Here is a 25535-nt window from a genome sequence, read left to right as displayed (position 1 = left end):
AGACAACATCGAGGGTACCTTCACAATCTCCGTCACTCTTATATTCAATTTCTCCGTCAGAGCGGCAGGCTTCTGACTTCAACCCGCAAATATTGCCGTAGGTCTTGTGCTCGTCTGAGGTGCGGTTTCGCCCGCACACAGGGACAAGTTCCAGGGTGCAGATCTCGGGACAGACACATTTGCCTTTGTCTGCACAACTCTCATACCACTCACAGTCACACTCCTCTGGATCAGGACAAAACACAGGAACATGGTTATGTTTAAGCTTGTCAACAGACTTGTACAACACATCTTTAGCTACACATAGATGGAATATAGGAAGAGGAGTGAACTGAATATCATCGTCATGGCAACAGCAACAGATACTAGCCAGGTGATTCTTTAACATGCAACATGCACAGGTTAAAGACAAATATATATCAGGAAGGATTAGCAATCACACATTCCACATTTTCAGGTGTTTTTTTATCGTAGCCTGGATGATTTACCAGTCAACAAGCTAACCATGAAGGAATCTACCAGAAAATGACATGGCCCTCCCTGTCTGCACTAGATACCCAGGAAAGGGACATGGACCTCCCTGTCAGCACTAGACACCAAGGAAAGGGACATGGACCTCCCTGTCAGCACTAGACACCCAGGAAAGGGACATGGACCTCCCTGTCAGCACTAGATACCCAGGAAAGGGACATGGACCTCCCTGTCAGCACTAGACACCCAGGAAAGGGACATGGACCTCCCTGTCAGCACTAGACACCCAGCAAAGGACATGGACCTCCCAGTCAGCACTAGACATCTGGAAAAGGACATGACACTCCCAGTCTGCACTAGACATCTGGAAAAGGACATGGTCCTCCCAGTCTGCACTAGACATCTGGAAAAGGACATGGTCCTCCCAGTCTGCACTAGACATCTGGAAAAGGACATGGTCCTCCCAGTCTGCACTAGACATCTGGAAAAGGACATGGTCCTCCCAGTCTGCACTAGACATCTGGAAAAGGACATGGTCGTCCCTGTCTGCACTAGACATTTGGAAAAGGACATGGACCTCCCTGTCTGCACTAGACATCTGGTAAAGGACATGGCCCTCCCTGTCTGCACTATACATCTGGAAAATGACATGGCCTTCCCTGTCTGCACTAGACATCTGGAAAAGGACATGACCCTCCCTGTCTGTACAAGACATCTGGAAAAGGACATGCCCCCCCCTTTCTGCACTAGACATCTGGAAAAGGACATGGACCTCCCTGTCTGCACTTGACACCCAAAATGTACTAGACATCTGGAAAAGGACATGACCCTACCAGTCTGCACTAGACATTTGGAAAAGGACATGACCCTACCAGTCTGCACTAGACATCAGGAAAAGGACATGACCATCCCTGTCTGCACTAGACATCTGGAAAAGGACATGACCCTCCCTGTCTGCACTTAACATCTGGAAAAGGACATGAACCTCCCTGTCTTTGCTATGAATTATTCCTGTGAGAAGAAAGTAATTGATTATTCATATAGGTCCTGTTTATTGGGTCTCAACATCAACATTGCAAACTCTGTTGGAGCCTTTTCCTAGTTCATGCATGAAATCCAAATTGAATGAGTCAGTTGTACTAGTCATAGAGCTCCAGCCATAAACACTGGAAAAAAATCTAGAGATGATTGTTTGAAGGTTAAAATGAAACAGAAATCTTTAAAGACAAAATGTTATGATTATTAAAAATAAATTTCACTTTTTAATCTGAAAAATAGACACTGCTGAAATAAAAGACTTTAATATATGTTATTTTCATAAAATGAATACCCTTCAAAAATGTAATAATAGTGACAATGTCAGTAAGTGTAATTTAAATTGGTGCTGGGTAATTAGTTGGGGGGGGGGGGGGGGGGGGGGGGGGCAAGGATTTGCCGTTGAAGTGGAAAATGTATACAAATATGGAATACAAGAAACAACACGTGATGTGACAGTCGGTGACAATTCTGGCATGCCAGGATAGAGGAAAGCCTCTGTATAGGAGCTAGCGTCTATCGAGTACACAGTGAAGCCCCAGTTACAGCACACATTGTGTCTTACGTGCTGTCACATGCTTCTCAGGCTCAATGCAAACATGACTACAGCCCAGTAGACAGCATTTCTTAGTCTCTGCACACTGCCAGTCACTCCCACACTGCTTTATGCATCGTGAACTTTTACTCAGGTGGAAGGTTAGCCTGGGGCATGTCCCCGCCTTTTCATTAACTGTATGTGGAACAACATTGCCATTTTTAACCTCTACAGTAACTTTCACATTGCTGATTCTTTTCCTGCTTGTTTTGCTTAACAACCAAAACGTAAAGAGTTCAGTTGTTGAAAACAGTTAATTACCGTACAAGAACATTAGTAAAATGAGTATAACTTGTGAGGATAAAAACTAGGTATATTTTATGTCTTATGCATATTAATTCACTAGCATGTAATTATGAGACACTAATACAAGCAATAATTATGTTTATATCCAAATAAAAGGCATGCATACGATAGATTATACAAGTAGTATACAGACATTTCTGTAAAATCACAGCAAAATCAAAGGTGTTCATAGAAAATACTACAGAAGTAAAGAAAACTAATCTAAGCTTATGAAGAGCAACAATATAATTGTCCTTTATGTGATCATCAGATTTACATCCCAGTGTCACATGGTTAAAAATACATAAAATATCGACATTAAACAAACTGAGATTTAAATTCAGTATTAATGGGTCAAATCTGGACATTTTCAATCACTGGAAATATTAGTAATTATTTGATAACACCACAACATCCAAGATCGAGCTTGCCTTAGAAAATCAAATAAAACCACATCTTTTTAAATTAGAGCTGTCACAGGAGTGATGAATATCCCCAAATGCAGCCAGGACACATAAATGGTAAACTATTTCATTGGAAAGGGGAATTACTCTGTGACAAACAAATAAATAATTTGATTGTAACCAAAGTTGAACTTGACCTGTATTGTTTGGTGTAAATTATGTGTATTAAAACAAATTGAAATCTGTCAACCCTTAAATGAGTTATTGTTTGGACATCATTGTTTTTCTTGCAAGTTCTAAAAGGAGACATAATTCCATAAAAAAAATCGTGGTTTGTAACCAAAGTTGAACTTGACCAGTATTTTATGGTGTTATGTGTTTCAAATATTATTCAACTCCTCAACCCTTTATTTTTTTTTAGTTTTGACACCTATTTTTGAATATTCTAAATTGAAATGAGGCCATAACTCTATAAAAAATCAGTGGTTTATAACCAAAGCTGATATTTTATGGTGTTAAACACATTTTTTCTTCTAAATTGGTCAACCCTTTAATGAGTTCTTGACATTACACTTTATTTTCTTGTTATCTTAGTCGAAAAGGGACCATAACTATGTCAATAATTAGTGGTTTGTAACCAATATTGAAATTGACCTATATTTATGGGTTTAAATATACCAAATATTATTTAAATCTGGCAACCCTTTCATGAGTTATTGTCTGCACAAGATTGACCAACCAACAGACAAACTGACAAGCTCACTCCTATATACACCCAAAAATTGTTAGATAGGGGTATAATGAAACAAGAGATTGTTAAATCTGCACCAAGTGTACCTGCGGGGCGGTCTCGGAGCAGGGAGTCACAACGCTTCATACAATCATCCTTGGTTCCGAAGTTGTTGGCATTCCCTACACATCCTCCATATGTGAAGAGTTTACAGTCTTGGGCGGCGTAATCAAAGAAGTAGCGTGGGATGCTAGCCCGACATGAGCCCGTTAGTGCGGGCAACATACACACATCTGTAATAGAAACAGTTTCATGGTAAGTAAAAACTCTCCATGTTTATGAACATACCAAAAGATAAAGCCACCTATATAATGCAATCCAAACATTGGTTAACCTCTTTGATAAGAAATTCAAAAATACTATCAAAACTTAAGGTATAATTATCTATACACAATAAATCCACTAGATACAAACTGCCCTAAGATGAAACCACACTATATAGACACAAGTAACCATCAATAATCATCATGCGATATACAATCACTCACCCCTGGGGTTACACTGCTGTTCGCATGCATCCCGAGAGGGAAATCTGTTCTCGTTGCCATCACAGCCCCCATAGACAAACTCATTGCACTGCCCAGTAGAGCGATCGTAGTGCCACTGACGGGTCATGAACCTGCATGACCCACTGTCAAGATCCAGTCTACACACATCTGCACGATCAACGTGTACATAATTAGAAAGGTACAATTTGGAAACTGTAAAACAAATGCTACTTCATTGTGTGACAATTTATCAAAAGAGCATTTTCATCACACAACTGAAGTTTGAATAAAATGTTAATTGAACTAAAAATGAATGTTCTTCAACATCAGGTAATGTAACAAGTATGGTTGTATGGTTCAAGGCTGTAAGCTTAGCATAAATGTTGAGAAATTGCTGACAATTGAAAATAAATTATTGCAGCTGTAACACTTTCTGCTATGTATAAAATACAAAACTCGCCCCTGTGCTGCTTATACCTATTCCAGTGAGGGTCTCCTCCACCTCTCCGCTGCCCTCGGTGACAATCTCCGGGGCCTCTGTGGTAGGTCGGGGTCGACTCCAGCGTGATGAGTCACAGTATGTCATACACTGATCCCGGCTCTCAAAATTGTTATGGTTACCAAGGCAACCTCCGTATGAGAACTCCTTACACTCCCTAGTGATGGAGTCATAGTGCCAGCGACGCTGGTAGTTGTCACATGGTCCTGCAGATGGGCTCAGGTTACAGATATCTGAAACATTTAGATTTGAAATAAATATATGATAGACACATGCATGAAAACTGTTTTATGGTTAATGGAAGAATATTTGTTTGACCGAAAAGTACTTTTGAATTTCAAACAGTGGCAAAATTTGTCAGAACTGATAATGTATATTGAACCTTTCATAGTATGGCAGTAACTGTTTATTGGAATTGCCTAGTTAACCATATGAATCATCTTAAATAAACTTCATTCCTTCAGTAACATTATATTTAGTACTGATCAACAATTACAGCTTTCATGACAATTTCGTACATTTATTCTTTTACCAACATTTTTAATAGAATTTTTCACAAAACCACCCCCGTACCTCTCCAGGAGAAGACCCTGTTGTTGTCTGTCTCCTCCTTCTCCTCCTCCTCACGAGGTATACATTTCCTCTCGCAAGCCTCAATTGCCTCGAAATTGTTGGCGTTTCCTCCACACCCACCATATACAAAGTTCTCGCATGAGCGAATGTCTGGGTCATAGCGCCACCTGGGCATGTATGCCAAACAGGAGATCTCCGGCTCGTCAAAACGTTCACACACAACTGTGAATGAAACATGAAATTAAGCCCTTTTTTAACGAATATCATTGTATGCCCTCTGCTTGCAATAATAAAGATATGTTGTGTAAAAAGCATGTGCAACAAAATTAATGGTTTTACAAATACTTCATCTGAATTTGTGACAGCAGTACAAACTCACCCCGTCTTGAGCAGAAGCGTTCACACTCCTCCCGAGACTTGAAGTTGTTCTCATTGCCGCCACATCCCCCGTATGTAAACTGAACACACTGGCCCGTAAGGCTGTCGTAACGCCAGTTACGAATGTACGCCAGACAGTTCCCAGCCTCCTCAGGCATAGCACAGATCTCTGGAACATTAAGAGTCAGTTTTATAAATGACATGAAATTTCACATGTTTATGCCAAATAACCTAAATTGGAAAGACCTGTCATACGAGTAATAGGTGTTCTTTTTCAATTTATTTCAAAACTTGGTGCTCCAATAAGCTAGTCCTGTAACACTTCATCCGTAAAACAATTGTCAAATATTTTTAGTTGAAAAGGTGAAAACATGTTTTGTTAGAGTTGTGCATTTTCAACTCCTATTTTCTAGAGAAGTTCCTAACATATACCAACCGCCATTGGTGAATCTGTGTGAAGGGTCAGGTCTGGCTGTCGTTGTCGTGACAACCTCCTGTCGGCACTTCCTGTTACAGGCTTCCTCAGTATCAAAGTTGTTAGAGCTTCCCCCGCACCCACCATACACAAACTTTTCACAGACCCTAGTTGATGGGTTGTATGTCCAGTTTTCAAAGTAGGCCAGGCACCGCATGTCAGTGCTGTAAGTCAGTGGCTGGCACACCTCTGTAGAGTGAGTACAAATATGATGATGATGAAATGTTGCTTAAAATCTCCCAATAAAATGCATCAGCAACTTGTATGCTAGTAATATGAACAGCTTCAATTCAAGAAGATATGTATAAAGAATTACAATGCACATGGCAATACTGGTACTCACATAAATACATGACTGTCTAACTGATTTATACAATGTAATACTTGTAAGACTAGTTCAAGAATAGTTCCAATCCAAATGCTTTAAATATTGATACAGATTAAGAGTGGTGAACAACTAACTGTCACGGTCACAGAAGGACTCGCACTGTTCACGCGTGTAGAAGTTGTTCCTGTTGTTGTTACATGCGCCATCGGGCACCTCGCGACACTGGCCAGTGGATCGATCGTAGTAGTAGAACTGGTCCCAGGAATGTACACGGTCACAAGGTGTAGCAAGGGGAAGACTGCATGCATCTTCCTCTGTCAGATATCAATGGTATCATCTTGTATAACGTAAATGAACACATGATTTTGGAAGTTTTTCTATTAAAGTACAACAGCTACCAGGTAAATATTGCCATCAAATACTCATATAATTCTACAAATGATGAACACAGTATTTTCTTTTTTTAAATGTTTATTCAATTGTCTTACATTATTTTTTACAATTTTAACTTTACCTACCAAATACAAACATATTGTTAAACCAGAAATTCCTTACCTCTGACAGGTGGGGCAGGTGGGGCAACAGTGGGGGCAGGTGTGACAGGCTGGACAACATCTGTCTGGCACGATGACAGGCACTCATCCTCACTAGCAAAGTTGTTCCTGTTGCCCTGGCAACCACCATACTTAAAGGTCCTACATCGTCTTATGTCTGAGTCATAGTACCAGCGCTGGAGGTTGGCACGACACTGGCCCTCCTCTGGTGGGAGCCGGCAGTCATCTGTACAACACAGTACAGTACACTCATATATAATTATATATTTTTTAACTTAAAAAAATAATATTTTCTTATAAAAAGCCTGTTACATTTAACAAAAAAGGGTATATTTCTGAATTATCAGAATTTTAGATTACCGTAACAACAATGTCTCCAAAAAACAGTGTACATCATTTTTAAATGGTAAAGAATTCTTACTGTTGTGTGCCAACTGACCTGCTCGAGTGCGACCCGCACGAAGGCCACAGTATGAAATGCATTTCTCGATGCTGGCAAAGTTGTTGTGGTTACCAAGGCAACCTCCGTATGTAAAGGTCTCACACTCCTGGCTGGCTATGTTGAAGTGGTACTTGGTTATCATGCGGTCACATGGACCAACATCTGTCGTCAACTCACAAACTGGCTCTGTTAATATTTACATGTAGATTATGTTATTTTACTCTCTTAATTGATTCATTAAATTGTGCATAATTGATTAAACTTTCTTAACATAAATAAATTGTTGATTTTCTTATTGATATATGACTTTAATATAAATTATCTGATAATATTTTAACAATTATAGTGATATGAGTTTGTTCTTTAATCATGCACTCTTGCATTTAATCTTATATGCCAGACTTACGTCTACGTCTGGGTGGGGAAGGTGTCGCCTGAGTCTGGACTCTACAATAGCTGTTACACTCCTGCTGGGTGCTAAACCGGTTCCGATTGCCCCCACACCCTGAATACTCAAACACCTCGCACTGCCGTGTCTGTGAATTGTAGAAGTACTCAGTGCTCGCAGAGCCGAAAAAGTTGATGTCACAACGACCTGTGTCTTGGGGCAGGCGACATACCTCCTCCCTGGATAAAGCTGCAGATTGAAATAACAAAGAATTGAAGTATTACAGTATCACACATTTACACAAAAATAAGTCTTCCTTTCAATGATTCTGGCTCTTCATATATTATAGAGTTACTGTAGATTACAGATTGAATTGAAATGGATTTAAGTATTTATCACATGTTAGTGTGGTAGATGAAAAATCTCTGACTCAAGGACATGAAAAAAGTTATTCTCATAACCAAATTATTATAAAAAGTATAAAATGCATTTTAGCATTAAGTAAAAGCCTGAACTTAAAGATTATATATCAGCAAGAGCAACTAAAATATACATTAATAACAGCGGTAACATGTTTTAAGTACATACTTCGTTCCCTGCGTGCATTACACGTGCGCACACACTCGTCCTCCGTGGCAAAGTTGTTATCATTTCCCTGACATCCGCCATACTTGAAATTCTCGCAATATCCCGTAGCAGAGTTATAGAAATATCGGGGCAGCGCAGCTCGACATGGTCCAACCTTCTTCTCCTGCTGACAAACTGGCAGTGGCTCTAGGAAATGAAAGGAATCAAAATGTAAATTGGTGGTTTGGGGATTAGAACGTGGGTTGGTGTCTTCATGTTGGAGAATAAAGAGGCCATAATAATGCAGACATATTGTATATGTTCACTGCAAACTATCACTGGCAAGAATTATGACTGGAATGGTTTACTTTTCCCTTTAATTCATTACATCAAACTTGTATTTTCAAGCACTTAGATTTTCAATCACATAGATTTTCATATGAGAAACCATTCTTATCAGAATGTATGTAGTAATTTTATTTAATTTCCATCTCGAACAAATTCAGTAAACATAACATGCAAATGAATTACCAGAAAAAAGATTATAAAACAAGAAACAACAAAACTTTTTAATAAGTTGAAAATGTGGTGCCTCTGGTTAAAAGTTTATAATGTGTGTACATAATATAAGGAATTTGAATTTTGTGCAAATGAAAACTATGTTCTAGCATGATATTCCATAAACGTTTAATTAAGTTGGCTTATCATTAACACTTCTTTCCTTAATTAAATCAAAAGAAAGCACAAGAGTTTTTTGACAGCATGATTTAAAATTAACACTATATTTCAGTAACTTAATATGTAGAAAACATAATGTGCTGCGGAGTGAATGCCAGTATTTGTATGGTTGTTTTTCAGTTGATACAGGGCCACAACACAACAACTGACTGAGGGAGAGTTATGGGCCTTGTTGTATACATACATTATCTCTCGCAACCTGTGTCCCAAATTTCATTTGAATATAAAGGTTTTTGAGATGTGGCTAAGATTTAAGTCATAAATGGTGAAATACAGACAGGATAACAATAATTATTGCAACTGATGCGTTGCAACACACTGTATATTGTGAGTATGTGTTCCAATACCGTAAATGACTGGGTATTAGACGCACTTTTTTCCCTCAGATTTTGATGCAAAACTTTGCCTGCGTATAATACCCAGTAACATTTTTTTTGAACTTTTTTTCTGAGGTCAATTTCTAGCCGAGAGTTTGTTTAGATTTATGTAGAAAGGGATGTTACTCGCGTCATATTGATCGAGTATATACGGGTTAAAACGGCACTTGAAGATCGGGATACGGTATATCGTAAGACGTTTATAATTTCAACAAAAATATTTTTGGATTAAAGTTACGATAATTCACCTAAGGGTTCGTACACCCATAATTATTTCCCAAATACATCAATCATAACTTTCATAGTTACCAAGTTTCACAAACGAAGATTATTGATTTTTATCTTTACAATGCTTGGCTAGATTACCTAACCGTATACACCGCTGTGACAATTTAATTAGTTACTACCCATCCTAAACGATTTATTGCCTGTTGAAAAGGAAGTGTGATATATTTATTTGAGGATTAAACAAACAACAAGGGCAATCAAGGGATTAAGAAAACATCGACATGGCATGTTTGTAAAACGATCTGCCAATAAGCTTTCAAACTTGTACCACACTTACAGACTATATGAAGCAATAATCGTACATTAATCCTGCATAGCAATGTCCATGCTCTCCACGAGATCCTCGTGGGTATAACTGTAAGTTATGTGACGTCACACAGTGTGACTCTTTGATCTGAAGCCGATAGAATGTGTTTATTCAGTTCAGTGCATGTATAAAATGGTGTTTTAATTAACTTCATGAAGGATTTACACTTATAGGCGTAATAAATAAGTTTATGACCATTGATTACTACGGATAAATTAATAAGTGGTAAAAACCAAACATGAAGAAAAATGGCAGGTTAAACAAACATGTAAATAAAATGTAAAAATGATAATTCTCTATGTATTCGGAGAGCGAAAAAAAAAAAATATATGGTGTCCGAACTCTTGTGAATTACGGTATTCAATATTATTTTGAATAATAAATTGAATTAAACAATAATCAAACTTACATATAAAAAACAAAGTTGGGCACTGTCAAAATATTTTTTGCATAACAACTTTTCATTCTCGACAGTATGGTTGTATGGTTTTAAAGATAACCATCGCCATTTTCACGAATTTTTTTTTTTTTGTCACTGTCAACAAACATGGTGGCTGAAAATGCCGGACGATTTTGACATTTTATCTATGCGTCTTTTAACCAAAAACATAGATTAAAAGTTTTTTTCTCGGATTTTTCACAGATTTTTCCCCCTGCGTCTAATACCCCCTATCGTCTTATACCCAGTCATTTACGGTATTACTTTTTATGCACAACTGCAATACAAGACAAATTACAAGTTGCAAAATAATATTACAAGATACTGACTTACAGATTTTTTTAGCAGGAATTGCAAAACAGTGGACTAGAAATAGCGAGGAAATCAGTATACAACTGTTTCAGTCACAATTCCATCATTCTCATCATGGACGGTACCTTCCTGACTCTTGAAGTAGTATCATCAGAAAATATCTTTGATATATTCTTATAATTTGACAGTTTCTAATGACTTTGTTTATGTTTTTTTGAAGGGGTTTTAATCTGTAAACCAATATCTATAACAATAAAATGAAAGGATAAAATGAAAAAATATCTACACAACAAATAAGCCAGGTATAAATGCAAGTACTTCTAGTATTGGTATACATGAGGCAACAAAGGTAAAGAGTGATGCAAATAAAAATACACTTCTTGTTACCACTAAAACTATGTATTGCCATCAAACAGAAGGTTCTTTTATTAATTTCAAGTATAAACTTGTATTATATAGAAGATTGTTTCGATTTATTGAAAGTCAAAACTAGTATTATATTTTGTTCTTTTGGCCAAACCTATAGAACTCTAGTACTGCTGCCAAGTAAACACCAGAAGTGCATACTGCAATATTTGCCCTATTGTGTGTGATGGCTCTATCATTATGAACTACGCTGCAATGTAAAAGCTGCTTTTATTTATGAAATGCAGAAAGAGCCCAAATCCTGTAGGCAGCAAAGCAAAAAAAAATTAATTATTACGGTAAGAAATAACGAAAATATATGATACAAAACACAAAATAAATACATTGGCATGTAGCTCTAAGGCGAAAAAGCAGGAACAAAAAATCCACTAAATAAATGCCCATGCATATCTGTTGACACTTAAAATTTGGTACAATTACCAAAGCTTGTATAAATGGGCATCATATTTGATGGATTTGTTTAGCTGCAAAAAGCGCTGATTTACAACAGTGGTCTCATGTGAATAGATTATACATATCACATGACCCTCGACAGTCACATGACTGGTAAGGTACCTGGGGCAATAACCTGGTTCCTACACACTGTTAAACATTCCTTTTCCGATTTAAATCGGTTTGCATTTCCCCGACAACCATACCAGAATCGGTCGCATTCATTTTTAACAGGATCGAAGTACCACATGACCTTCATGTCGTCACGACACGGTCCCGTGTCTCTTGGCAGTCGGCACTGTGCTGTGTGGAAAATAATATTGTCTATTCTCGATATCATGCATGAAAGTGCATTCTTCAACAAAAGATATTCTTAATATTTTCAAAAGCATTTGTAAATTGCTGATGTTAAATTCAAGAACATTCGTACATTGCTGATGTTAAATTCAAGAACATTCGTACATTTTCTGATGTTAAATTCAAGAACATTCGTATATTGCAGATGTTAGTATCAAATATACAAATTCCAACTATTGTGATGGTGCGTGACTAAATCAATAATGCAAGATGAACAAATTTTGTTTTAAATGCACTTTGCAATGCTTGAAACTAACTAAACAGGAGTGAGGTCCTGTCTTATCTGGCTTCGCTGATCAATTGTATTGAATTCATATATTCCTTCAGGATTTCTTTAAAACATTAGCCATTGAAAACCATTATATGGACTACATTTCATTGATGTGTTATGTATGGTGAGCACATTTGTCTAACATTTTTAATTGAAATTTGTTGTGACCTTTTCTTTTACCAATTCTATTGAAACACAATCAAGCATTAACTCTACTAAACCAAAATTTCAGCAATGTATTTCTACCCATATTTAAACATGCACCTATCTATCTCCATAACCAGATTAGGAGATTAATCAATTAGCCAAAGTATGTCTGGTTTAATTGAGCAATTTTATTCAATTTAATCATACAAAGACATAAATTTCTTCTTAATCAGGTGTAATCAGTCCATTGAAACTAATAGACTTTCATTCATACCATAAAAGTCACTATTACCTCGGAGCAGGGATCATCATGTGTACTTGTTTTTTTAGTATTATCCAAAATATTACTTAAGAATGATTACAAATATCTTAATCATTTAATTACTATAACTTAACAATGTAATGTGGACACATCAGAAGTATTTATGCCTCCTAAAATAGATATAGTTTCATTAGCACACTGTTTTCAGCTGCATACTACATCAAACTGTCCAAGGGGATGTGGTTATTTAGGGAAGCACTTAAGATCGCAGACAGAGCTGTTTCTGATGTCTGCAGTCCGTTCATATCCATCCCATGTGGTGTCGCATAGGAACTCTCTACTGCAGCATAGAAACTCTCTTCTGCCGACTGCTTTTGTTAGTTTAGCAAGACCAAAGCCTATCTTCAATTAAGTGTGTATATTTTGTTTATCAATATTGTTACTTCTGTTGGTGGTAATGGAAATTGTTTCACAGACATATAGTGACAAACTATATAATTGCTTATGATGTTGAGAGTTTATTGTTATTTCAACGCCCCTGTATTCAGCTGGCAGACAGTGATATCAATTTTGCATGCAGTTTCTGGAGACAGTTTTTAATCAACATTTTGCTGATGCTGTCACATATTTTAAAACAAGGATATCTGCTTTTAATTCCCAACAGACAGAACAATAACTACCAGCTAGTTTCAGATATAACAAAACCAGTCTATCTAAACAAAACCAGGCAAAACCAGTTTATCGAAACATTCCACTGTTCCTTTCCATATTAAAAGATTTGAAAAACAACAACACAGAAAGGAGCGACTGTTTCAACAAAATCACTGAATGCAACAATGAGTTTTGTAAGTTGGTCAAGATGGTTCACATTATGGAATGTTTAATATATTTTATGCAATATTTCAAGTATAATCATCTAAGAGAGAGCTCTTGTTTCCTATCTTTTTCCATGTAACTGTACAATATGAACAGAAGTGACTATCATATATGTACCACTATCGTGTTCTGATCCATCAGGATATTACAGTCTTATATCTGAGAATCACCTGTCAACCTACCAGATGTAGTGACCTCCTCGCGATCATCGATGTCGGTAAGCCCGTCATCTTCACAACCTGCTTTGTCAGGGCCTGATGCCGGTGTCATTTGGTCGAGGCAACACCCATAGTCAGTCTGGTCACATGGCACGTCGCCCGATGCAATGTCAATGTCATCACAACCCTCCTGGTCAGGTCCTGCAGAATAATGTACACGAGTTGTTCTTCCTATTAATGTATTGGCCAAATTTGATATGGAAAACTATATCTACAATAAAGTTTATGCAACATCAATAAGTAACACAATTTGCCAGTTAAGAGATTAATCATACTTCTTCTGGCTTATAATATTTATTTTTGAGAAGAACAGACCAATAGCAGTATCTGCACTGACCTTGGGCGGCAGTAATGCCATCTTCACAACAGCCGAAATTTGTGTTCTGAAATGGTTAAAAGAAAATATAACAAGTTACAGATATGGTTTCTATTTATGGAAAGTACTCTTGAGTGATTTAACATTTAGGTGACTTTAAAAACACAGACAAGTATGCTGACATTTAAGCATGTTTTTCTGTAACAAAAGCCAAGAAAATGACCTTTGCTAGACACCTAATACCAGATAATGATTCCTGAAAATTGCATATAAACTAGGACCGTCTAATCTGACATACAGGAAATCCAGCAATAACTTTTTGTTTTCTCACTATGTAGTCCTGTTTTGCACAATTCTATGTCATGATGCATAATCAACCAAAATGCTAGGGGTAGTTGTTAGCAAATCATTTAAATTCAGTGTCAGTCTGATTGCCTTAATACAAGAAAATGGAATTGTAAATCACATAATTGGATGTTAAATTTTCAGCATTTCCCTGTCCTTTCCTTAAATAAATAAAAACAGCATTGTTTTCCAATTAAGAGCGATGTAGCAAGTTGCACAGCAATATAACCAGCTACCAGCAATAAAGCAATGTAGCCTGACACACAACATTTTAGCCAGTTTCACAGCAATTTAGCCAGGCACACAGTAATATTGCAAGGCACACAGCAATGTAGCCAGATACACAGCAATGTAGCCAGCTACACAGCAATATAGCCAGCTACACAACAATGCAGCCTGAAGCTCAACTTGTCACCAGTTACTGAGCAATAAAGCTGATATTGCAAGGCATACAGCAATTTAGCAAGCCACTCCGCAATGTAGCTTGACACATAACATTGTAGCCAGCTACAAAGCAATGTATCCAGACACGCAGCAATTAAGCCAGCTACAAATAAGCAATGTAGCCAGCAAAACAGCAATTTAGCCAGCTACAAAGCAATGTATCCAGATACGCAGCAATTAAACCAGCTACAAAGCAATGTATCCAGACATGCAGCAATAAAGCCAGCTACAAAGCAATGTATCCAGACACGCAGCAATTAAGCCAGTTACAAAGCAATGTATCCAGCAAAACAGCAATTTAGCCAGCAACACAGCAATGTAGTCACTACACAGCAATGTAGCCACTACACAGCAATGTAGTCACTACACAGCAATGTAGCCACCAAACAGCAATGTAGCCACTACACACAGCAATTAAGCCAGCTACATCACAATGTAGCCACTACACACAGCAATTAAGCCAGCTACATCACAATGTAGCCTAGTACACATTGTACCCAGCTACAAAGCAATGTAGCATGACACATAGTAATGTAAATAATACGACAGGGGAGAAGATTATAGAGAATGATGACTGTAATAGAAAATGAAATTGATCATGCAGCGTACCAACACTACCCTCGGTGCTGGCCTTAATTCAACATATCATTTATTCCATATGTCTATTCAACGTTTAATTTGTACAGCCATAAAATTTGCAGGAATTTTCTGCAAGGGCGTATGTTCAATACTCATCTATTTTTTTTTGTTTTCTTTCCTTTTCAACCTGTCTTTAACAATAACAATTATACGCTTTATTGGAAGGAACCTCGTACAAGATGATCAATAAAACAAGAATGCTGCTGACTGAACATCAAACCAGAACTGGGGTCCTGTTTTACAGGTGTTAACTGTCTCTTGCAGCATGTGTACCAAGTATTATTTAAATATCATGAACAGTGCAAAATGGTTCAAGATTAAAAATGTGCATAAAAACGATACTATCGGTGACTACAGCACCAATTCTATGACATTACTTTTACTTCAGCCATCTTACAAGGTGTATCTGGAAATACGTAGCACATCATGTAAGTTTACTGGCCTACCTTACAGGCTACTGGACAGCCAAGGTAGTTATTTCCCCTTGCTGGAGTAATGCCATCAGGACAGCAGCTGTACACGGACAATCGGCAGTCATTCTGCTGGTCGCCAAGGGCTGAAATGCAACAATTTCATTAAAGCTCAGGTCTTTCACAGGAACAATACACCTCAACACTCAACAGAGAATATTCATACATTTAACAATCATACAGGCAATGAATAAGTAAATTTCATTCCATTTAATACTGTCTGATATATGCTTTTTATATGGTATTTATTACATGCAAGATCTTTGAAATAGTGATAGAATTAACACATTATTCCTTTTAGCCTCAAAGGTTTTTCATTAAAAATTGCTTTTAGCGCTTAAAAGTTAAATCCTTCAAAAGTGCAATAATGATTTGCATATACCTGCATTCACAAACAAATGAATAAATAAATAAAAACAAAAACTCCTGTTAATAAACATGTTCAAAACTAGAAAACTAAACTGAAATAGGACTTGTTAGGTTTGATCACAACTTAAGTACAGACATGATGCATCGTTATGTGGGTGTTGGGCAGGGATATTCATGAAATAATCAAATCAAATAGGATTAAATCATATTGGGACTAAAATTGTACTAATGTCACATAATTCACTTAAGTATTAGCACAGATTACTCACATCTGTCTTGACTTATGAGTGTTTTTCCCAAAGCAGTAAAACAACGTGCTATTATAAGAAGTTTTAATTGTACCATTTAGTGTCGGTATAAGTGCAAAATAAACACTGTTATGACAAAAGCACTATAAGTGAATTGTAGTCATCAGATGGAAACATTGGTTGACTTTTATTAGCAATTTAGTTTAGTCAAGTGTTTACTAATAGCATACAAGTGTCCACCATCTGACCCATAAACCCTTGAAACCAACTTGAAGCCAGTCCACCCCACAACCCCACTCACAGTCATATGTGAAGACAGGTTGAAAACATGGCGCATGCATTGTAAGCTGGATGTACCAGAACTAAATTTTAAACCACATGAAAATATCTGAAACTGAAAGTCTATTTCAAATGAACAAATAGAAGCCAAAACAGTTACAGAAGCTTCATTGGCAACCTTTGACCTACCAATGTCAGTTAATTCAATAGTCACATCTGAAGAAGGAATTCAAAATATAAACATACCATACTCACTGCTTTCAAACTCAACATTACATTCATTATACATTATATCACCACAAAAATGGTCTACACTTTCGCAGAAGGTTCGTTAATGTGAGAACAGCCATAGAACATACAACGATGGCAAGTCCAAACAAGGAGCTAAGGCATATTACAATCAAGAGTAATATATTTTGTAATTCAAATCATCTTTTTTAGAACTACTCAGACCTTGATCTTGACTTCATACGGAATAGAGAGTACATCACATCATGAATGTTAATTTCAAATCAGCTATCACTAGGAAAGGAGGTTATACCACTGGTTCCAGAGCGACATTCCCGTTCGCAGTCGTCCTTGGAGACAAAGTTGTTACTGTTTCCTCCGCATCCTCCATAAAAGAACTGAAGACATTCTCCGCGCGACTTGTCAAAGTAGTAGCGAGACATTCTTGCCCGGCAGTCACGTCCTGTCATTGGCTGTAGCGAACAGATGTCCTCATCTGAAATTATCCATCAGGAATATAATTATGAAATATTGAAATGAATCATTTGCAATTAAAATTTGATTTGGTATTCAATTTGTTTCTGTATGAAACTCTTTTTTGTAATCAGTGAAAAAAATGTTCTGCATTTCTTCGAAATAGGTTTTCTGTAAGTGCAAAGAGAACAAATGTTTGATAATGGGAACAGATGGCGTGTAATTTACATTTACTTATTAAATAAGTAGACTAAAACAAGAACGACATATCTGTTATTTATGTCAGTGTTCACAAATAAAACAGACTAATTTGCCATGGCAGCTATATATATTAAACCACACTATCCCAATTAGTACTGCTACATGACTTGAATCAAAACAGTAATTTGTAGCTTGGCAGATTGTACTTTTTCAAAGTCCTTCAAATTAGTGTCCAGTGAGTAGATGGACATTGCAACCCTTACATAGATATCGCTAGAATACCGTTCATGTTCCAACAGCTTCCTCTGGGAACACTTGAAATAATGACACTAAAATAATCTTTTAACTCAATTGCTCTACATATTTTCTTCTACCTCGATAATATGCAAAACCCTAATGCAATAATATTTCATGCCAATTTAAGGACATTTCTGTAAAGAGTATAAGTTTTCTTGGCACATGCATGTTATTCACCAATAACATATTGTTATTAGTTAGAACAATCTACAATTAGTGATGGCATGATAATTGAATATAATCAAATAATCATCAATGGGCCCCCAATATGGCAATAATGAATGCAATGTGTATGAAGTTTGAAGTCAATACCTCAAAACTAAAAAAAAAAGTAGACTTGTCGGACTACTGACAGTAAAAAAAATTCTTGAAAGCCCGGCCATACCCTTGTCCCCATGTTTGGTTTAAGAGTTCCAAGTCTGGCACATTGTCTTAATACTGTATTAATTGATTCAAAGCATTCCAGTGGTCCCAACATTGTCAATAAATCTGCCCAGATCAATAGGAATATATTGACAGGTCTAAACTTTATGGCCCAGTTCCCATACAGAATGTAAAACAGGCAGATTTTCTGTGAGCAAACCCTATTTACAGTGTTTAATCTACACCAAACATGTTCGCATGCTACAAAATGACTTTGGTGCCAGTTGAAATCTATATCATGCATGTTTTCAAACATTATTTTAAGTTTACAAGTCATGTGAGAAATTAAAAAAATTTCTTAAGCCAATATAAATTAATTTTTATCCAAATTCTTTTTGGGGTGACATTTTATCTTTTATCTTTCTTCGAGGACTTTTTCACCATTGAATATGTGTTCATGCTCTTATTTATAGCATAAGGCATCATATACATGTGTGTTTATATGAACCATGAATATGATTATAACAATTCTCCTATTCTTACATGTGAATGTTATACATCGACACTATAAGTATGAATAAACGCTGTTCCCGGACAGTACCAACCGAAAACTTGCAAATACAGACCGTAGTTCAACATTTTAATTTGAGTCAATAAAATTTAAGGGGCGGCAGAAAATAGAGGGGACGGCTGGGATGAAAATCTAGCAATTAATTTATAGTCCCCTAGAGGGGACGGCGGGGATGAAAATCTAGCAATTAATTTATAGTCCACTAGAGGGGACGGCGGGGATGAAAATCTAGCAATTAATTTATAGTCCCCTAGAGGGGACAGCGGGGATGAAAATCTAGCAATTAATTTATAGTCCCCTAGAGGCGACGGCGGGGATGAAAATCTAGCAATTAATTTATAGTCCCCTTATCTTTTTCTCTATGAATGTTCAGATAACATATTACAGAATGCTTTCAAAAGTAACTGTAGACAAATTTAACTTTAAGATTCCTCAGTGAATCTATCAAAACAGTGTTTTTTTTAATCATAATATACTGCCAGCAAGTCATCCCCACCCAGTCGCTGTAATTGTTCATCATGTTTTTCCATTTACATCATCCATAGTGACTAATAGCCTAAATTAAGATGTGTCTATAATAATTTTTCTATACACCCTGATAAGAAAAGCTTCTGACCTAAATTGACAAATATATGCATTCATTAATCTTTAAGCTATCAAAAAACCTAAGTGAATATATCAACTCTTTCACTCCAACACATTAGCTGGTTAGCTGGTCGCCTTTGATAACAATTTCTAACTTCACAGTATGAAAATCCTATTTTGAGCATATTGCCGTCTCTAGTTGGAAATTTAAATAATGTGTAAAATGATGTAATAAAAATGAATTTGAATTAATTTCATGAGTGAGCAGAGATACCTTTATGTAGACGAATAATTAATGAGCTGGTCTGTAATGACATAGGGTCGTTTAAAAACACTGTCTTGCATATTTTAATTTCACAAGGCATTTTGACAACTGGTAGTTGGCTGTTGGTAATTCAGCTTCTACATAGCCATAAAACAAAGTTGAAACTTTTAATCTGGAGACAGAAACGCAAGTAAAGCTAATATTACACTACTTTATTGGAACTTATTTGGCGAGGAGTGCAAGGCAAACACCAGTTGAAAGAATTTACACCTTTCTAATTAGATTCTTGCTGGGATAGAAATTGATACAATAAAAATGTTATTGTTACCTAATAAAACAAGTGACTCAGAACGTTGAACCTGGTGTGGGCTTACCGAAACATAGATCCTTTTCTATCTAAACAAGGTGACCTTATGAAACCATTGAGATACATATAACATATTCTAAGGTGTTATTTTGTTTCAAAACCTGTTGAATTACAATGACCCACTCATACAAGTAACAAATCTTCATGTTCATTATAATGTAAGTTCCTAATTTGAACCAGACTGGTATGCTTCAAAACACAGAAAAGTAGACGCCTAAAATATGATTGACCAATAACTAATTCCTTATACATAAGAGGATGCAAGGGTTGGATTATTATAGTCTGCAAAATCACCTTTCTCCATGTAATTTCAGTTTCAGTACTTCTCATAGAGAGTCATATACCGCTAGGAAAATAGCTCTAAACTTTCGGTCAATACATTTAAAGGGGCTAGACACCAGATGGTCCCAAAATTGGCAAATACATTATTTCCATAAACAAGCCAAGAATAGTCAATATGAGCTAGTTTGAGGCAGACAATACATCGTTTTACACGATTAAAAGAATATTTTGTCTCTGTCTCATGATATTAACATGGTAGACAAACCCTCAATTGTATCATGTCATGTCTAGTCCCTTTAACATTATTCATGCTTTCATTTGATAAGAGCATCGTCTTCATCACACTTCAGTATACATATCCTCTAACCTTGGTTAGGATCTCTGTAACAGGTCCGGCGACACTCGGCCTCCGATTCAAAGCGGTTATCATTCCCGCCCAGTCCCTCATACCAGAACCGGTAACATGTGTTGTTACTACGGTGATAGTACCACTTGACCGCCAGGTTAGAGCGGCTGTAACCCTGGTCTGGGTCAAGGTCACATACACCTGGCAAGAAACAAAACATTCAAATTATTACAACAGCAATTGTCAATTTTTCCAAGGACATTTCACGTTGTTCTCTAAATGTATTCAGGTTTAAATGTCACATTTCAGTGTTCTCCAAATGTCATATCAATTGATTACAGCAAATGCTTTCCTAGATAATCTAAATTATCAACATTTTGGCACACACAGAGGCCAAGATAAACTTCATGAAGAATATGCACTGAAAACAATAAAATGATTAGTGTGTGTTCTTCAGTTTAATAAAAGTATATTTGACAGATAGTTAGCAGGTGATAATAAATGGAACAGAATGCATGAATAAAGCCAGCATGCCATACCTCTGTTATTATCATAATTAGTGCTATCTTTAGTTGCTGAAGTGGTGGTAGCATCATCTTCAGTTATCACAATGTTATCTGAAAGTAGACAAAATCACATGACATAAATCATACTGCAATCCACTCTTGTGTCTTGGATAAGAAAAGTCAGGCAAACCCTACTTGTTCATATCAATAAATCACATTTGGTCTTAATGAGTTGAACAAATAACATCATCCTACATGAATTCAGTTTTTATTTTATTTTTACATTTCATTTCTTGTGTTGTAAACATGTCATACCATATTTTTTGTAACAAAATTCAAGTATCAACTGAATTCAAATTTTAATTAAAATATCTGCGTTGACCGTAGCATCCTGTTATGGAAACCAAATACTACATATGACTTCATTAAAGTCAGCAAAAGGTAAAATCAACAGTATCTATTGACATGGCATTAAGTCCTTCTTCCAGTCCATGGCCCACCATCTCCGGACCTTATTTCACCAGGTAATGACATATCCACTTAGCAACTCCTTGACAAAGTAGTCAGCTTTCCAGAGTCAACAGTCCAACATGCTCCAATTTCACTTTACATCATTTGTAACCTGGTTAAATTTCACCATCATACTTCAGGCAGGGATAGTATATATTTTACATACATCTGACAGTAATATAGAGGATAATTATTTCGGTGTTAGATCATAATATATTTAAGACCAAAAGCTTTATTTCACAAGTTGCATAGCCACGAATGCAATATTTACTTTTGGTGTTCACGAGGTGAAATATATTTTGATGTTACTTTAACTAAACAATTTTTATTTTAATATTTGCCTAAAAAGGATTTCAAATGACAGTTTTTTGTAGTTTTTCAGAAAAGTACGCCAAGTTGTATGCAAACATGAACTCATTTCGTCGAGTTTGTGTCCCAGCCCTGTGTGCCCTAACGTTGATTTTGAATTTAGAGCGGGCTAAATTTTCAAAAACAGTGAAATATCATTTTTATTTCACTGATAAATCTCTGTAAACCACCAGAAAACATAAGACAAAAGGAAGTCTGTAGAGCAGGTTATACCTTTCCAAAACTAAATGTATAAGCTTATCCCCAATATGACTAAAAGACCAACACACACATCAGTTGTTGTTTCAGACCCTGAAGGGGGGTAACTCAGCAAATACTAGTGGACAAGTTTCATCTTGATGTCTGTACAGTTTTTGAGTTATTACAAAGTGAAAACGTTTGTAGTATGATCATCCTGACACCTTCGACAACACCAAGGCTATGACAATCAATACCTTGAACTTTTCTCTTGAAAATAAACAACAAAAACTGATAACCATTCTTTGCTTTCTTGATATTTATTTTGAAACAGTTTTAATTTACAGAAAAAACAATGTGTCTCTATTGAGATCTATCTCTTATTAGCACAGTTTGTCATGAAGAATTGTTTATGATTCAAACTTGACATTTATTGTCAATGTAAACCCTAATAAATTTTAAAACAACCTGGTCCACTCTGACCTCAACAATCTTGTTGACTGATAAAATACCAAGACTGGTCTGTAGAGAAATTCATCAGTATAAACAATTAATTGTATCTTTAAAATAACAACCCAAATCTTACAAACTGTAATTAAACATGGTATTTTAAAACACAACCAGCACATCGGAATCAAGAGTGCAGAGAGAGCTGAAAGAATTAATGCTTTGTTCAACAACCTTTGACCTATTATTGTTGAATAAAGCTCAGCTGGCAGTTAATGTTGAAGGCTCTTCAAGTGCATGCAAACATGGACAACAATGTCTGCCCATCTCCACAACCCAATCAATTGCCCCTTCCCTTCAGGAAACCTTAATCTAATATTGTACCTACTACAGTTCTAGCATTGTAGTGTGCCCTACAACAAACTTCATTAACAAGATAAGTCAGAAAATGATTTGTTGTGTTGACTTTCTGTCAAACACATCTCTTTTCCTCTCTCCTTGGTTGTGTACTTCATCAATACTTATGTCTGTATGGGTTCTTAGGACTACTGTGGCAGGAATAAGCAATGTGTCAATCAAAGATGTTTTAATTAAAACAGATTTCGATGTAAAAGTAATTTATCAGAATGTGATTGCATTGCCTTATACTCCACCAGGGCCTTTTTATCTGTTAGATGTTTACTTGTATTAAATAAATTGTTAATAGAATAGAAAGAAACGTTTTAAGAACAAGTAACTATGATCTTTAGTAAGGCACCATATAATCATCACTTAAATATTAAAACACTTTTTCAAAAGCAGACAGCCAGATTCTACTTCTTTCCAGGGGTGTTCAAGGACAGCTTCCAGGGGAATTCATGGACGGCTTCCAGGGGTGTATATGGTAGGCTTCCAGGGGAATTCATGGACGGCTTCCAGGGGTGTTCATAGACGGCTTCCAGGGGTGTATATGGTAAGCTTCCACGGCTGTTCATGGACGGCTTCCAGGGGTGTTCATAGATGGCTTCCAGGGGTGTATATGGTAGGCTTCCAGGGGTGTTCATGGACGGCTTCCAGGGGTGTTCATAGATGGCTTCCAGGGGTGTATATGGTAGGCTTCCAGGGGTGTTCATGGACGGCTTCCAGGGGTGTTCATAGATGGCTTCCAGGGGTGTATATGGTAGGTTCCAGGGGTGTTCATGGACGGCTTCCAGGGGTGTTCATGGATGACTTCCAGGGGTGTATATGGTAGGCTTCCAGAGGGTGTTCATAGACGGCTTCCAGGGGTGTTCAAAGATGGCTTCCAGGGGTGTTCATGAACGGCTTCCAGGGGTGTATATGGTAGGCTTCCAGGGGTGTTCATGGACGGCTTCCAGGGGTGTTCATGGACGACTTCCAGGGGTGTATATGGTAGGCTTCCACGGGTGTTCATGGACGGCTTCCAGGGGTGTTCATAGACGGCTTCCACGGGTGTTCATGGACGACTTCCAGGGGTGTATATGGTAAGCTTCCAAGGGTGTTCATAGACGGCTTCCAGGGGTGTTCAAAGATGGCTTCCAGGGGTGTTCATAGATGGCTTCCAGGGGTGTATATGGTAGGCTTCCAGGGGTGTACATGAACGGCTTCCAGGGGTGTTCATGGATGGCTTCCAGGGGTGTATATGGTAGGAATCCAGGGGTGTTCATGGACAGCTTCTAGGGGTGTTCATAGACCGCTTCCAGGGGTTTGTACAACTATAACTGTATTTTGATGCAGTATCAAAGCACACAATAATGGCTTTACATTGTAGCTATCAATCTTTGTTTATAATCTTGCTCTTGAACAGAGACTTACAAGAGCTAGCTCATGTTATGGAAGACAAGATGAGGAATTTATGGTACAAAATTAGTCATAAATATGATAGACATAAGGATAATGCATCTTCTACACACTGTGCTTGGAGGCCTGCTTTTAATAGAATGACAGAAACTACAGACTTTCCATAAAGACCAGACATGTTTAAAAGGTGTTCTTACTCAATAAATATAAACAACAAACAGTTTAGTCCCACAAAGGACCCCATGGGAAATGTGCAAAACGCATTTACTTAAATGATGGGAACAAGTTTAAGTGCTCCTGTTTTGCCTTTGAGCCATATAATCTTTTGAACACAAATGACTCCTACCATATTTTTGTGAACTTTCTTACTACAGAATTAATTCAAATCAAATGCTGAAAGTACTTATAACACTCTGTCAAAATGAAACAGAGTGCATTTCTTTGGTAAAAACGACAAAGAGTATGATATTTGTGAGTTTTTGTTAGAATGATATTTGTGAGGTACCAAAACCTTCTATATTTTAATGTCCCTTAGTACCTCGTGTGTTAACCAAGTGATCATTATAGTGCAGTATTTGAATGTTTTGAAACTGTAAATCATAATAGTTGTGGCATTAACCCATGATTATTATATTGCAGTAATTAAATGTTTTGAAACTGTTAATCATAATAGGATTAAATGATTAGTGAATAAATCAATTATTGTAAGTGATTTTTACCATATACAAGGATTATGAAGTGATTTTCACACCCTGATACTCCCATTTTATTATTGATCATCGACATAAATCAACTTGGCTGTAATATTCTAATTCCAACAAGAAAATAAGTCAGCACTCTGTTTTATACAGGCCGTTTATTTTAATAAGAAAAAAATACGTAACTCTGCTTATATGAAAAAGTATAAAATGCGTATAA

At 36.8% G+C, this 25535-nt stretch overlaps 1 protein-coding gene across 5 annotated transcripts in view; it reads right to left on the bottom strand.

The window, feature by feature from the left end:
* LOC128207366 (papilin-like) overlaps positions 1-25535 on the bottom strand; it is a 172263-nt gene that overhangs the window by 9165 nt on the left and 137563 nt on the right. For 2 of the 5 annotated variants that reach the window (XM_052910243.1, XM_052910244.1), the window contains exons 17-36: positions 21351-21428; positions 20833-21012; positions 17374-17556; positions 17022-17048; positions 15913-16022; positions 14060-14105; positions 13687-13863; positions 11715-11894; positions 8294-8479; positions 7724-7954; positions 7315-7503; positions 6877-7101; positions 6456-6635; positions 5955-6182; positions 5520-5687; positions 5141-5362; positions 4546-4800; positions 4069-4236; positions 3628-3813; positions 19-225 (exon numbers count right to left, since the gene is read on the bottom strand). In XM_052910243.1, the coding sequence (XP_052766203.1) occupies positions 19-225; positions 3628-3813; positions 4069-4236; positions 4546-4800; positions 5141-5362; positions 5520-5687; positions 5955-6182; positions 6456-6635; positions 6877-7101; positions 7315-7503; positions 7724-7954; positions 8294-8479; positions 11715-11894; positions 13687-13863; positions 14060-14105; positions 15913-16022; positions 17022-17048; positions 17374-17556; positions 20833-21012; positions 21351-21428 (3426 nt within the window). The remainder of the gene's footprint in view (positions 1-18; positions 226-3627; positions 3814-4068; positions 4237-4545; positions 4801-5140; positions 5363-5519; positions 5688-5954; positions 6183-6455; positions 6636-6876; positions 7102-7314; positions 7504-7723; positions 7955-8293; positions 8480-11714; positions 11895-13686; positions 13864-14059; positions 14106-15912; positions 16023-17021; positions 17049-17373; positions 17557-20832; positions 21013-21350; positions 21429-25535) is intronic. The other 3 variants (XM_052910247.1, XM_052910246.1, XM_052910245.1) reach the window with 3 other exon arrangements.

Source organism: Mya arenaria, chromosome 11 (assembly GCF_026914265.1).
Source record: "Mya arenaria isolate MELC-2E11 chromosome 11, ASM2691426v1".
Lineage (NCBI taxonomy): Eukaryota > Metazoa > Mollusca > Bivalvia > Myida > Myidae > Mya > Mya arenaria.
This window is presented reverse-complemented; position numbering and strand designations above follow the sequence as displayed.